Here is a 13,685-nt window from a genome sequence, read left to right as displayed (position 1 = left end):
TTGTATGTAGTAAATGTGGAAAATCTTCTCAATATCATAATATAGCTTGCCACTACCCCAAGTGCATACCTAAGAAGGCGGATACCCCAATGAAGAGCCATACGTGCTCGGTCTGTGGGCTTGGTTTTCATATTAGATCTGGATTGAGCCAACACTGTAGACATAGACACCCTGCTGTGAGGAATGAGCAAAGAAAAGAAGATATGGCTGCTAAAAGTAAGATCAAAGAGGGATCGACTAGATCTCGTATATGGACTAAAGATGAGGTTGCGCAGCTTATACAGTTGGAAAGGAAATATATTGGGAAAAGGAATATAAATAAATGTATTGAGAGCGAGATGAGGACCAAAACGAATAAACAAATATCAGATAAAAGACGAGAATTAGCAAAGAAGAAGTTAGTGGTAACAGGAGATAGGGAGGAAGTGACTGAGGTAGAGGACATTAGAGTAAATATATTAGAAATTCCGCCCCCAAGAGAGAGGATTTTCCCACTAAAAGGACATCCAGAAGTGGATTTAGTGGAGAAAATATGTAAACGGGGAAAACAAAGTAGGGAGGGAAGAGAAATAATAAATAGTTTAGGGGAAATTGAAGGATTATTAAAGGAGGATTTAACAAAAGCTCTCGGATGGGCAATGTTGGAAAAATTATGTTACTCATTAGTAGAGGGACAGGACCCTAGAAATGAAAGTCAAATAGAGTTGAGGAATAAAGGAAAAGGGAAGATTAGAAAGGAGGGGAGAAGGAAGCAATTTAATGCAATTAGGAGATATGCTACAAAGAAAGCTAAGTATAAATTCTATCAACAATTATTTGATAAGGATAGAAGAAGATTGACTCGCATTATAATGGGAGAGCCATATAAGGCTAAGTGTGCTATCCCTATGAAAGAAATTGAGGAATACTATGTAAATATTTTGGGAACAATTGGACATGGTAATATGATAGGGTGGCCATCATCCACAGAGAATGCGGATAATGATATATTAATGAGTCCGATCTCTGTGGATGAGATTAGAATAGCTTTAACAGAAATAAGAAAAGATAGTGCTCCTGGCCCAGATAAAGTAAAAGTGAGCAATTTGTGGGATATTCTTAATTTAGACTCCTTAATACTTACAAAAATTTTTAATATATGGTTTCTAAATAGACAGGTACCAGATGAATTTAAGAAAAATAGAACGATTTTAATACCAAAGACACAAGATGAGGAGGAAATGAAGAAGTTAACATCTTGGAGACCATTGACAATTGGGTCAGTTTGGATTAGAATCTATACCAAAATATTAGCAAAAAGACTGGTGGAAACAGTTAAGATATGTAGTAGACAAAAAGGGTTTATATCCGCCCCTGGGTGTGAGGAAAATATTGCTATATTAGATAATTTGATTAAAGGGGCTAAACGAAATGGGAATGAAATTGCAATAGTGTTCGTAGACCTGGCTAAAGCATTTGATTCTGTGGGACACGGACATATAATAGCCGGGTTGGGAAGATTTGGTATAGATGAACATTTTATAGATATTATTAGGGACCTTTATGATAATTGCACAACTAGGGTATGGGTGGGTGATGAAGCTACTGAGTCTATTTTAATTAGGAGGGGGGTCAAGCAGGGTGACCCGTTGTCCCCAATTTTGTTTAATATTGCTATGGATCCCCTTTTAACTAGATTAGAAGTAGAAGGAAGTGGTTTTTATGTTAAGGGTAATAGTATCACGTCATTGGCTTTTGCCGATGATGTGGCAATTTTAAGTAGCTCATATAAAGGAATGATCAAAAATTTGGGTATCTTAGAGGAGTTTTGTAAAAATACTAATCTCTCTGTTAATGTGAAGAAAACGAAAGGCTTTCATATTTTAACTAAACATAAAACCTATGTAGTTAATCCTAAGGATAATTGGCAGATAGGGTCAGAGAAGATTGAATATGTTCAACCAGGGGATTTTGAAAAATATTTAGGGGCTAGAATAGATCCCTGGATAGGTGTAGGGGGACCGGTACTTAAAGAAAAATTGAAAGATTGGAGTGAGAATTTAATTAAGGCCCCATTAAAACCGGCCCAAAAAAGATTAATTTTACAGACATACATCTTACCAAAGCTATTTTATAATCTTCTTTTAATAGAACCCCCTTTTAATCTTTTAGACGATCTTGATGTGTTAGTTAGAAAAATAGTTAAAGAGATTTTACATTTACCTCAGTGTACCACAGATGGGATATTTTATTCTAGAGGTAGGGATGGTGGTTTAGCTCTCACTAAGTTTAGTGTGCAAATCCCAAATATGTTAATTCGTAAATGGAGGAGACATATTGTCTCGAGAGATGATTGGATGGACCTATCTTATCTATATGCAGGAGAAAATCTTGTGGATAAAATATTGTCATTTAGTGCAGTAACATCTCATCCCAAGAAATGGAGGGAAGAGGAATTTTTAAGATGGTCGGAACTGAGATGTCAGGGAATAGGGATAAAATATTTTAAAAATGATTTAATTAGTAATTCGATTTTTAGAAACTCTAGTAAAGTTAAATCATCAGCGTATATCGCAGCATTGCAGCTTAGGGCAAATATTTATCCTACTAGGGAGACATTAGCAAGAGGAAGAGGAGGTGTGAATGCTCTTTGTAGATGGTGCGGTAAAGTGCGGGAGACTGTTCCCCATATCTCAGGACAATGTTATAAGACTAAGAATGCTAGGATAAAAAGGCATAATAGAGTAGTGTCTGCAGTTGTGGATAAGGTTGGTAAATTAGGGTGGAAGGCAATGATAGAGCCCCATTTGAGAAATAGTAAGGGTGAGTTAAGAAAGCCGGATATTATATTTATAAAAGGAGATACAGCAGTGGTGGTTGATGTTACAGTGCGATGGGAGGATAATGCCGGAAGTTTGGAACAAGCCCACAGTGAGAAGGTGGCTTATTATCTTGAGTTAGAGGAAGAAATTAAAAACTTAACGGGAGGTAAAAATATCCACTTCTTTGGTTTTGTGCTTGGGGCGCGTGGCAAGTGGAGTGAAGGTAATAATGATTTGTTACAATTATTGGGAATGGACAGAAGTAAAAATTTTAAGGAGAGTATATGTAGACTTGTTTTATATTCCACTATTGGTATGATGGCTATATTCAGTGACAGGTAAAGATCCCGGAGTTTCCATTCCGTGTATCTTGCCAAAACTAAATTTTAGCTATTTTGGTTTCCATGCTCTAAATTTTCAAATTTTTAATATTGTTTTGAACATGAACATATTTAGTGTTATTTAATATCTGCCCTTCAATAGAATGGTTTTAACTATATAATAAATACTTATTAATGGATGAAATTCCAATTTAAATTATTATTTTATTTATTTATTTATTTTAACTACTGGATGTGGATGCGGACTGGCCGCGTATAGTAACCAGGAAAGGGCAGGTAGTCACGCCTGTACATAAATAGGGGGTGGGGTTCTGGAGGGCAGTTAGGAGCAGGGGTCCCAGGAGGGGGCAATCAGGGGACAAGGAGTGGGGGGGGGGTTGGGAGTTCTGGGGGCGGGGCTGTCAGGGGGCAGGAGTGGGGAGAGGGATCGGAGCAGTCAGGGGACAGGGAGCAGAGGGGTTTAGATGGGTCGGGAGTTCTGGGGGGGGCTGCCAGGGGGTGGGGAGTGCTTGGATGGGGCGTGGGAGTCCCTGGTGTCTGTCTTGGGGTGGGGGTGTGGATAAGGGTTGGGGCGTGGATAAGGGTTGGGGCAGTCAGGGGACAGGTAGGGGGTAGGTTCCTAGGGGGCCAGTTAGGATGGGGGGAAGGTCTCAGGAGGGGGCTGTCAGGGGACAAGGAGTGGGGGGGAGGGTTGGGGGTTCTGAGGCGGGCGGGAAGTGGGAGGGAGTGGAAGGGGCAGGGGTGGGGCTAGGGAAGGACAGGGACGGGGCTAGGGTGGGGCTCCTCCCGTCCTCTTTTTTGATTGTTGAAATATGGTAACTCTAGTTTCACTCTGTACACGTGCGCACACACGCGCGCACACACACACACACATATATTTTCACTTGTGCACACAGTTCTGAATTCTGCAGCCTTCAGCTGACAAACAGGAGGCAAATTTTCTAAATTCAGCTCCCCGTGTCACTGGGTGGAAGGCCCTGGGTAAATAACAGGTTCAGTGCCATATCTTTCTGTTCTTCCTCGGACATCACTAGTCGATAACCCAATAGGTCCATGGCATCTTTGCACACATTTTGCAACTTTGCTATTTTCTGGAAGGGCAGGTTCTTCCTCCAGGCCTGGGACACATTCACTGCATCTCTGGAGTCGATGTCAAAGGCCTGCATCCCTGAGCCTTTCCCATGAGTGATGTTGTACACCCACACCTGAAGTTTGGGTTTGAGGTGGAGCTCTGCAAACTTATACCTCTGTGCAACCTTTGCCAGGGGATCGCTGACAATATCTTCATAGCGCACCAGCATGTAGCGGCCTTTGAGGAAGCTGGGAAGGGCCTGGCTGCCTTCAGTGTAAATCCGGATGTGACTTTTACAGATTTCCTGCATCACGTTGTAGGGCCCCCTCTCCTCTTGGCTCTTCTGGGGCCCCACCACAATGTTATTGTCATTTATCAGAGCAGCCACTGTTTTCTCACGACTGTGGAACACAGCCCTGGGGTCGCGAACCAAGTGAATGATTTTGAGATTCAGGGAGGGGTCAGTGAGAAGGGGATAGAGAACTGTCAGATCAAAGAACCGGACCTCCTTGATGACTGTGTGGCTATAGGTCTTGCAAGCTTCCTCCACCTTGCTGAATGGGTACCTGCTGCAGAAGGTCTTGCAGGCAGTTTTGGAAATGATGTGGTTGCGCTGGAAGTAGTCACATGCAGGGGGGGAGCACAGGGCCCGGCTGGCCTCCCACTGAAATAAATCAGATTTATTCCTCTGTGTAGACATGTAGGCATCAAACACAGACATGTCGCACAGAAAGACAGACCTGATGAGGTCACGTGCTGCCATCTGTAAGGCTTTGGCCCTGTTCTGGTACATGGCTGTCCACACATGCCGGGCAGGCTCCATCAGGTAGAAGACATCAGGGTGCTGGCTGAAGAGCTGGCCAGTGAAGGAAGATCCTGACCGCCAGGAGGAGAGAATGAGGATGTGCACCTGAGCTGGCTTCTCTTCCTGGGGGGAATAGCTGCTGCGAAGCTGAGAGAGGAAGCAGATGAAAACAATCAACTGAACTGCCAGGAACACTATCACTATTGTCTTGTTTGACTTCAGCATGGTGGCTAAGAGCCTGAGGAGAGAGAGAGAGAGAGAGAGAGAGTGAGTGCCTTCAGATTGTTGGGTTAACAAACACCGTGGGAAGCCAGAACACTCAGGACTGGACCTCAGAGAAAACCGCAGCACCCCTGTTCTGGGGAAACAGAGCACGGCCTTGCCAGCAATGACATTCTGGCAGCAAATTTGAATGGTCTCTGGTGAAAGCAGATAAAAGGGGCTGTGGGCCTGTTTGTGAGCCTACGCACTAGGAGAGAGTAGGATTGAATGCTATAGATGCCCACCTGTGCTGTAAGTCACTGCAGCATCTTGCTCCTAACTCTTCTCCAGAGAAAGGAAAGACACATTTTTTTCCTCTTTTCCTTATCAAGAAGGGGTTTATACAGCCCCTGAGAAGCCAAAGTATTTCCCTGGATGGGGCCTTTCCATTTTTTCAGCCTTGTCCTGGGTTGAATTTCCCAGCTGGTGGGAGAGACACACTCAGATGCCCATCTCCCAGTGGGGTCTAAACCCAGATAAATCCGTTTTACCCTGCATAAAGCTTATGCAAGGCAAACTCATAAATTGTTCGCCCTCTATAACACTGATAGAGAGATATGCACAGTTGTTTGCTCCCCCAGGTATTAATACATACTCTGAGTGAATTACTAAATAGAAAGTGATTTTATTAAATACAGACAGTAGGATTTAAGTGGTTCAAAGTAGTAACAGACAGAACAAAGTAAGTCACCAAGCAAAATAAAATAAAATGCGCAGATCTATGCCTAATCAAACTGAATACAGATAATTTCCTCACCAGTTCCAGAGTGCTCCCTTTTACAGGCTAAGCTCCTTTTAGCCTGGGTCCAGCAATCACTCACACCCCCTGTAGTTACTGTCCTTTGTTTCAGTCTCCTTCAAGTATCCTGGGGGGGGTGGAGAGGCTCCTTCTTTGTGACGGGTTGGATCACAGAAACCCCCTTGGGAGCTGCCACCCGATGTGCAAAGACTACCCCTGCTTCTGTTTTCCCTGCCAGCTCAGGACTCCAGCACCCTGTCTTGCTGAGCCAGACACTCCTGTCTGGCTCCAGACACAGACCCAGGGTCTGAATCACTTGTCCCAAAGCTGCAAGTTTACCTGAAAACATACATACTCTGAGTAAATTACTAAATAAAAAGTGATTTTATTAAATACAGACAGTAGGATTTAAGTGGTTCAAAGTAGTAACAGACAGAACAAAGTAAGTCACCAAGCAAAATAAAATAAAATGCGCAAATCTATGCCTAATCAAACTAAATACAGATAATCTCACCCTCAGAGATGTTTCAGTAAGTTTTTCTCAGACTGGACACCTTCCAGGCCTGGGCACAATTCTTTCCCCTGGTACAGCTCTTGTTGCAGCTCAGGTGGTAGCTAGGGGATTCTTCATGATGGCTTCTCCCCTTCTCTGTTCTCTTCCCCGCCTTTATATATCTTTTGCATAAGGCGGGAACTCTTTGTCTCTCTGGGTTTCCACCCCCCCCTCACTGGAAAAGCACCAGGTTAAAGATGGATTCCAGTTCAGGTGACATGATCACATGTCACTGCAAGACTTCATTACTCACTTGCCAGCACACACATATACAGGAAGACTCACAGGTAAATACAGCCATCTGCAGACAATGGGAGTCATCAAGATTCCAAACCATCATTAATGGTCCACACTTTACACAATTACAATAGGCCCTCAGAGTTACATTTTATATTTCTAGTTTTAGATACAAGAGTGGTACATTTATACAAATCAGATGATCACACTCAGTAGATTATAAGCTTTGTAATGATACCTTACAAGAGACCTTTTGCATGAGGCATATCCCAGTTACTTACATTCACTTATTACCGTATTTTCTCTAAAACTATCTCTGTTACATTATATTGACTTATTAGTTTTTATAAAACCATATAGACTGCACAACGTCACAGGAAAGACACATTTTTTTCTCTTTTCCTTATCAAGAAGGGGTTTATACAGCCCCTGAGAAGCCAAAGTATTTCCCTGGATGGGGCCTTTCCATTTTTTCAGCCTTGTCCTGGGTTGAATTTCCCAGCTGGTGGGAGAGACAGAAGCCTGGAAAGAAAGGAAGCCTTTGGTGAGGCTCCGACAGCTGCGTGGTGCAAAGCAGTGCATCACAGCTGGAGCTGTGCCCCCTGGTGTGTTTAAAAAGCAGAGTTCTGGTTTTCATTATACTGACTTGATGGTTGTTATTGTTGCAATGTGGCCTAGAGACCCCAGTTGGGCTGTGTGATGTAATGAAGGAAGGCATAGTAGACACAGAGAACAAGATGCCAATCCCTGCCTTGAAGAGATTACAATCCAAGTGGAAGCTGAGAGCCATCAGGTGGATGCATCAAACAGGTGAGGGAGCCCAGCTAACTATAACTGCAAATAAATAACTACTTCTCACAGGCCTTTGGGAAACAGGGATATAGCATTATTCTAAGTTTACAAATAGAGAAACTGAGGCATGGGGCTGACACATGACCTTCTCAGAGCCTCCCTTATCCACTGGTATCTGCACCATGGCTTCCTGACCCCCCATCCTGTGCTCAAGCCCCTGGCACATGCTTCCACGTACAGCCTCACAGGCATGTCCGTAAAGTGCCCAAATGTCCCATTTTTAAACAGCTTGTTCCTGAAATTTGGAGCCTTAAAAGAGACCATCAGTTCCTGTGCTCCTGTCCTGCAGGGCTACGGCAATTCAGGGATGCCATTTGCTCCAGGCCAAACTGTTGGCGGCAGCAGCACTTCCAAACAGAGGCTGACACCAGCCACATGACTGACTGCCAAGGCCCAGCCGGCGATGCCAGAGCCGTCTCTGGGGCCAGGAGGAGCAGGGCTTGCCTGGCCTGTTCCCAGCGCAGGAGGCAAGGGATGAGGAGGGAACTAGCTCCCCAGTGGCAAGGGGTCATGCTGCTGTGAATGGTTTATTGTGCCTCAGGGTCACGGGCAGGATCTGAGACTCAGCCACAGAAAATCATCTCCGGCTCTTGCCAGCTGTTTCCTTCATTTGAATGAGACAGCACGCTGTATCAAACACCCTTTATGTATAAACAAGGGCAGCTTGGGAACGGGGTCGCCACCACTGCTGTCGCTGCCGCATAAAACTGAGCAACAGGGTCAGCTCCTGCCCATCTCCCTGCCTTGAGTGACAAGCGTCACTCCTTCTGCTGCTCGCTAGCCCTGAGATCAGTCCCTCACTCAACCCCCCTATCCTGAGTGACAGGAGTCAGCCCGCAGCTAGCCCCCCTACCCTGAGCAAGTGGTACCCCTTCCTGCACCCTGAGCGACAGGCTCATTCTCCCTGGTAATCTGGCACCTTTGCCAGCTGGCACACACTACCGTACCTGCTGAGCATACAGAGGAGCTGGTTGGGTCCCAGCACAGGTGTCCTCTCCCCAGCTGATCTGGGGAAAGAGGAAGCCAGGAACTCTTTGTAATCAGCTCCTACCTTGAAATGGCTGTCCTCGGGCAGAGGCTGCCCCAGCTGCTAGGCAGGGCTCTCCCAGGTGGAGCAGGGGCAGCCAAATAAACATGCTCACTTGAGAAGGACCTGGAACACCCAAAGCTGCACCCTAAAATGAGGCCTTGTTTACATGAGAAAGGGGCACCCTAAGGGGTGACTTAAAACCAGTTTAGTTAAACCAGTGTACAGGGCTGTGTGGACACTTGTAGTTAAGTGTAAAGCAGGAGGACTCAACTCAAGAAGGAATCAACTGTAGCTAAACGGAACTCTGCGCATCCACACAGCCTTATGCCCCCGTTTAACTCAGTTGGTTCAAAAGTCACAGTGGAGGTTAAACGGGTGCAGCTTTCTTGTGTCGACAAGTCCTGAGAGTGACACAGATCCTTTCCGTTAGTGAGATAGTCAATGGAACAGCCTGCACAGGTTCCTCTTTCTGAGCCTTAGGCGGCAGCATATAAGCCATGATGAACGAGCTAGCACGTCTTAGGACAGTGGTTTTCAAACTGTAAGTCGCAACCCAGTACTGGGTCACGGAATGCAAGGCACTGGGTCGCGGCACCTCTGGTCAGCGCCGCCGATGGGGCTGTTAAAAGTCCCGTCGGCGGTGTTGCCTGGCTAAGGCAGGCTAGTCCCTATCTGTTCTGACACTGCGCTGCGCCCCAGAAGCGGCCAGCAGCAGGTCCGGCTCCTAGGCAGCTGCCCCTGCCCTGAGCACCGGCTCCACACTCCCATTGGCTGGTTCCAATGGGAGCTGGAGGAAGCAGTACCTGCGGGCAAGAGCTGCACGGAGCCGCTTGCGCGCCTCCACCTAGAAGCCAGACCTGCTTCTGGCCACTTCCGGGGTGCAGCGTAGTCTGAAGTGCCAGGACAAGCAGGAAGCCTGCCTTAGCACCCACGCTGCGCCGCTGACTGGGAGGCGCCTGAGGTAAGCCCATGCCACAACCCTGCGCCCCAATCCCCCTCCCCATCCCTGACCCCACCCCAGAGCTTACACCTCCAGCCCAGAGCCCTGACCCCCTCCCGTACCCCAACCCTCTGCCCCAGCCCTGAGCCCCTCCAACATCCCAAACCTCTCACCCCCAGCTCCGATGGGTCACAGACATCAACAATTTTCTTCAACTGGGTCACCAGAAAAAAGGTTTGAAAACCACTGTCTTAGGAGACTGCACAGCCTCCGGAAAGGGCCCCGGCACGCTCCACATGCTGACGCGTCCCAGTGGTTTGTGTTGGAGGAGGTTTGTCACCTATGTAAACATTCTTGCTGGATTCCTCTAGCACATAAGGGAGGTGAAGCTTCCAAAATGAGACATGAAAACCCAAAAAGTTCCCCTCTCAACCAGATCCCTCAGTGTTTCTCCAGAAAAAAATGTCTCCTTGGGTCCTCCTCCATGTACCCCAGAAGTGACAGTTACTAGGTAGGCAATTCATACATGAGGTCAACCTAATTCTTATGGGAACAAGCATACTCATGAATCTACAAGCTGAGTTGATATCAGAGAGGAGAAGGGAGTACGTTCTATAGAGGCTGCCCCAATGATGGCCAAAGAGGAGTAGGTACAGAGGGGCCTACTTGCATGAGGTGGATGCAGGCTTTGGTTAAGCAGACCTTAGTCTCAGAGATGGAGAAATTTGGGTGAGCACCTGTGCAGTGCAGGTGTGTTTCTGAGCAATCTCTCTCAGCAATAACAAAAGGTTAGCAAACAATGAAAAGTGTGCAAACAAAGCAAAGTCGCAAACATACACGGGACATAAAGTGCTTGGAAACAAATGTGTCCAGATGTAGCATTCTGTACATGGCTCCAGATTTTCCATCTGGAGTGTCCACACTACCACTCAGATGGGTTTGAGCCAATGATCTCTTTGCAGCTCCTTTCCCTGTGAGCGTCTGGCTTTGATAAGTGTTTTATGTTTCTCTTGTGTCTTCAAGAATCCCCAAACACTTCATGTGATATGGGCCTAACCCTGCTCCTAGATGAAGCATTGATTTAAATGGGAATGAATCAGGCTTTACACACATGCAGGGGTCACTTGCCCCACTAATGAAATCTAGCCACCTCTGAGGTGAAATGTGGCAGCTGTTTACCACTGTGCAGCAATATTATCCTCTCCTGATATGACTGAGGAGCGAGCAGTGGCACACTGAACAGAAAGAGACCGTTCCATAGCTAGGGTGGTCCCTCTCTGGTACAGTTCACAACAGCACTGCACTACAAGCAGTAGCATAGCTAGTGGGGTGCAGGGGAAACAGCCGCTTCCCCTCAGCACGTTTTCAAAAAGCGGTGTGCCTGCCGGCTGGCGCTGACCTCCTGCAGACAAGAGGGGGCAGCACGGCCGGAGGAGCCATGGGGAGGGGGCGGCACAGCCGGAGGAGTGAGGGGGGGCGTAGCAGGGTGGCCCGCAGCGCGGCTAGCAGCCGTGGCTGGCAGCCAATGGGCTGGGGCGGCGGGGGCGGCCGAAGGAGCGAGTGGGGGCGCAGCAGGGTGGCTCGGTTGTTTTGAATTTTAATCCTGTCCTCCACAGAGCTTGCAATCCTTCCCAGCTTGGTGCCATCTTCAAATTTTATAAGCATATTCTTCACTCCATTTTGTAAGTCATTAATGAAAATATTGAATGGTACCAGACCTAGGACTGTCCCCTGTGGAGCCCTACAAGAGACACCCTTCTAGTTTGACTACGAACCATTGAGAACTACTCTTTGAGTACGGTCTTTCAACCAGTGGCATAGTCTTTCAACCAGTGGTTCACTCACCTTAGAGTAATTTCATCTAGACCACATTTCCCTAGTGTATCTATGAGAATATCATGTTAGACTGTGTCAAAAGCCTACTGCTGCCCTCCAGCTACTAGACACGTAATCTTGTCAAAGAAGGGAATTAGGTTGGTTTGACATGATTTGTGCATGACAAATCCATGCTATTCCTTATAACCCTATTTTCTTTCAGGTGCTTATAAACTGATTGTTTAATTGTTCCAGTATCTTTCCAGGTATCAAAGTTGAACTGACTGGTCTATAATTCCCTGGGTCCTCTTTGTTCCCCTATGTTTGCCCTTCTCTGGTCTTCTGGAACCTCACCCATCCTCCAGGAGTTCTCAAAGATAATTGCTAGCTGTTCTGAGATTGCTTCAGCTAGTTCCTGAAGTAACCTAGGATGCACTTTATCAAGCCCTGCCAACTTAAATACAGCTAACTTATCTGAAAAATCTTTAACATGGTCTTGTCCTATCTTGGCTTGCATTTCTTCCCCCTTGTGGTTAATATTAATTGGGTTGAGTATTTGGTCACCATTACCATTAACCTTTTTAGGGAAGACTGAAGCAAAATAGGTTTCAGATTGGTAGCCATGTTAGTCTGTATCAGCAAAAACAACAAGGAGTCCTTGTGGCACCATAGAGACTAACAAATTTATTTGGGCAAAATAGGCATTAAACACTTCAGTTTTCTTGATGTCATCAGTCATTAGCTCTCCTTTCCCCCTACGTAGAGGACCTACATTTTCCTTCATCATTCTCTTGCTCCTAATCTATTTAAAGAACCTTTTCTTATTGCATTTTATGTCCCTTGCTAGGTATAACTAATTTTGTGCCTTAATCTTTCTGATTTTGTTGCTGCATGTGCTATCCTTTTGTACTCATCTTTAGCAAATTGTCCACGTTTCCACTTTTGGTAGGATTCCTTGTTGATTTTCAGGTCATTAAGAAGCTCCTGATGGATCCTGTAGAAGGGCTTGGCCGAGGCTCGTCCCTTCGTGGGGCTGTGAGGTAGCCCACTGCCTCCCAACAGTTCCCTATGGGCGCAGGCCCTGGGTCAGGGCGGCAGTGCCGTAAGGAGGGCGAGGTGAGTGAGGCACTTACCTCAGGTATGCAGAGCCTAGGGGCGCAAGTGTCAGCTTCTCTCTCGGCTGCTGCCTCTATGGCAACCAGAGACATTGGCTGGCAGACAGCTGAGCCTGAGGGTGGGTGAGCGAGCAGCTGGCTACTGCAAGTCAGGAAGGGTAGGGGTAGGACACACGCTTCTGAGACGTAGCCTTCCCCTCCCCCAGCACTCACCTGGAGGAGATGCTGAGGGGGCTTCCGGTGGGAGACAGGCTCATCGGCAGTAGACCTCACTCATCACCTGAGCAGCTGCTGGGGCTTCGGTGAGTGTTTGATGCTGTGATCTGCACCTCCCCCCCACCCCCAGCCATCATTCCTGCAAACTGGGCAAGGGGCACCCCCATCCACCACCCCCAGTGAGGCTATGGCAAGGGGCAGCAGAGGAGGAAGGAAGCCACATGTGATGGCAGTCCCCTCCCCGCCTCAGCACCCATCACCCCCAGATCCCACACCCCCTCTCCAGCCTCCAAACTCTGTCCCAGGGCCTGCACCCCAGACTCCATCCCAGAGCCCAACCTCTCAACCATCCTACACCCCAATCCCCTGCCCCAACCCAGGGCCTGCACCCCAGACCTCCTTCCCCCACCCAAACTCCCTCGCAGAGCCTTAGGGAGGTGGGGGGCAGAGTTGGGGGGGGGGGTGGGCTCTGAGTGTTCTGGGCACCACCAACATTTCTACAAACCTGCTGCCCCTGATACTTGAAGGCGGGGGGTGAGGAGGCAAGTCAGTGGATGGAGGGGAGCATCCATTTTCAGTATTTTAACTTTTGGTACTGCATTGATTGACTGCTGTGTGCATTAATATAGTGACCCCCTGGGTCTTTGAATGAGTCTTTATACTTGGTGGGGAGTGACGAGGCGAGCGGTGAGTTGGTGGCTGGAGTGGGGCAAGCGGCGGGTGGGCAAAGAGGCAAGCGGTGGGCCAGCAGGGGTTCTAGGGGCAGGCATAGGGGTTTCTGGCAGGGGAGGGAGAAGGTGAAAGGAGGCGAGTGGTGGGTGGGGGACTGACTAGGAGGGACACAGCAAGCCAGCGGGGGCTAGGGGGTGAAGGAGGTGTGATGGTGGGGCCAAGCAGGGAGGGGGCAG

The 13,685-nt window shown here is 47.4% G+C and overlaps 1 protein-coding gene across 1 annotated transcript; it reads right to left on the bottom strand.

Annotated features, from left to right (window-relative positions):
- Nucleotides 1-3,953: 3,953 nt before the first annotated feature.
- LOC135983381 (carbohydrate sulfotransferase 6-like) lies at nucleotides 3,954-5,643 on the bottom strand. Its single transcript, XM_065594965.1, has 2 exons — nucleotides 5,526-5,643; nucleotides 3,954-5,257 (listed from the first exon to the last, which is right to left on the bottom strand). The coding sequence occupies exon 2, from the start codon at nucleotides 5,242-5,244 to the stop codon at nucleotides 4,090-4,092; it is 1,155 nt and encodes a 384-aa protein (XP_065451037.1). The 5' UTR covers nucleotides 5,245-5,257; nucleotides 5,526-5,643; the 3' UTR covers nucleotides 3,954-4,089.
- Between the last annotated feature and the right edge of the window lie 8,042 nt (nucleotides 5,644-13,685).

This window comes from Chrysemys picta, chromosome 4, assembly GCF_011386835.1.
Source record: "Chrysemys picta bellii isolate R12L10 chromosome 4, ASM1138683v2, whole genome shotgun sequence".
Taxonomy (NCBI): domain Eukaryota; kingdom Metazoa; phylum Chordata; order Testudines; family Emydidae; genus Chrysemys; species Chrysemys picta.
The sequence above is the reverse complement of the archived record's forward strand: the minus strand, read 5'-3'. Positions and strand labels throughout refer to the sequence as shown.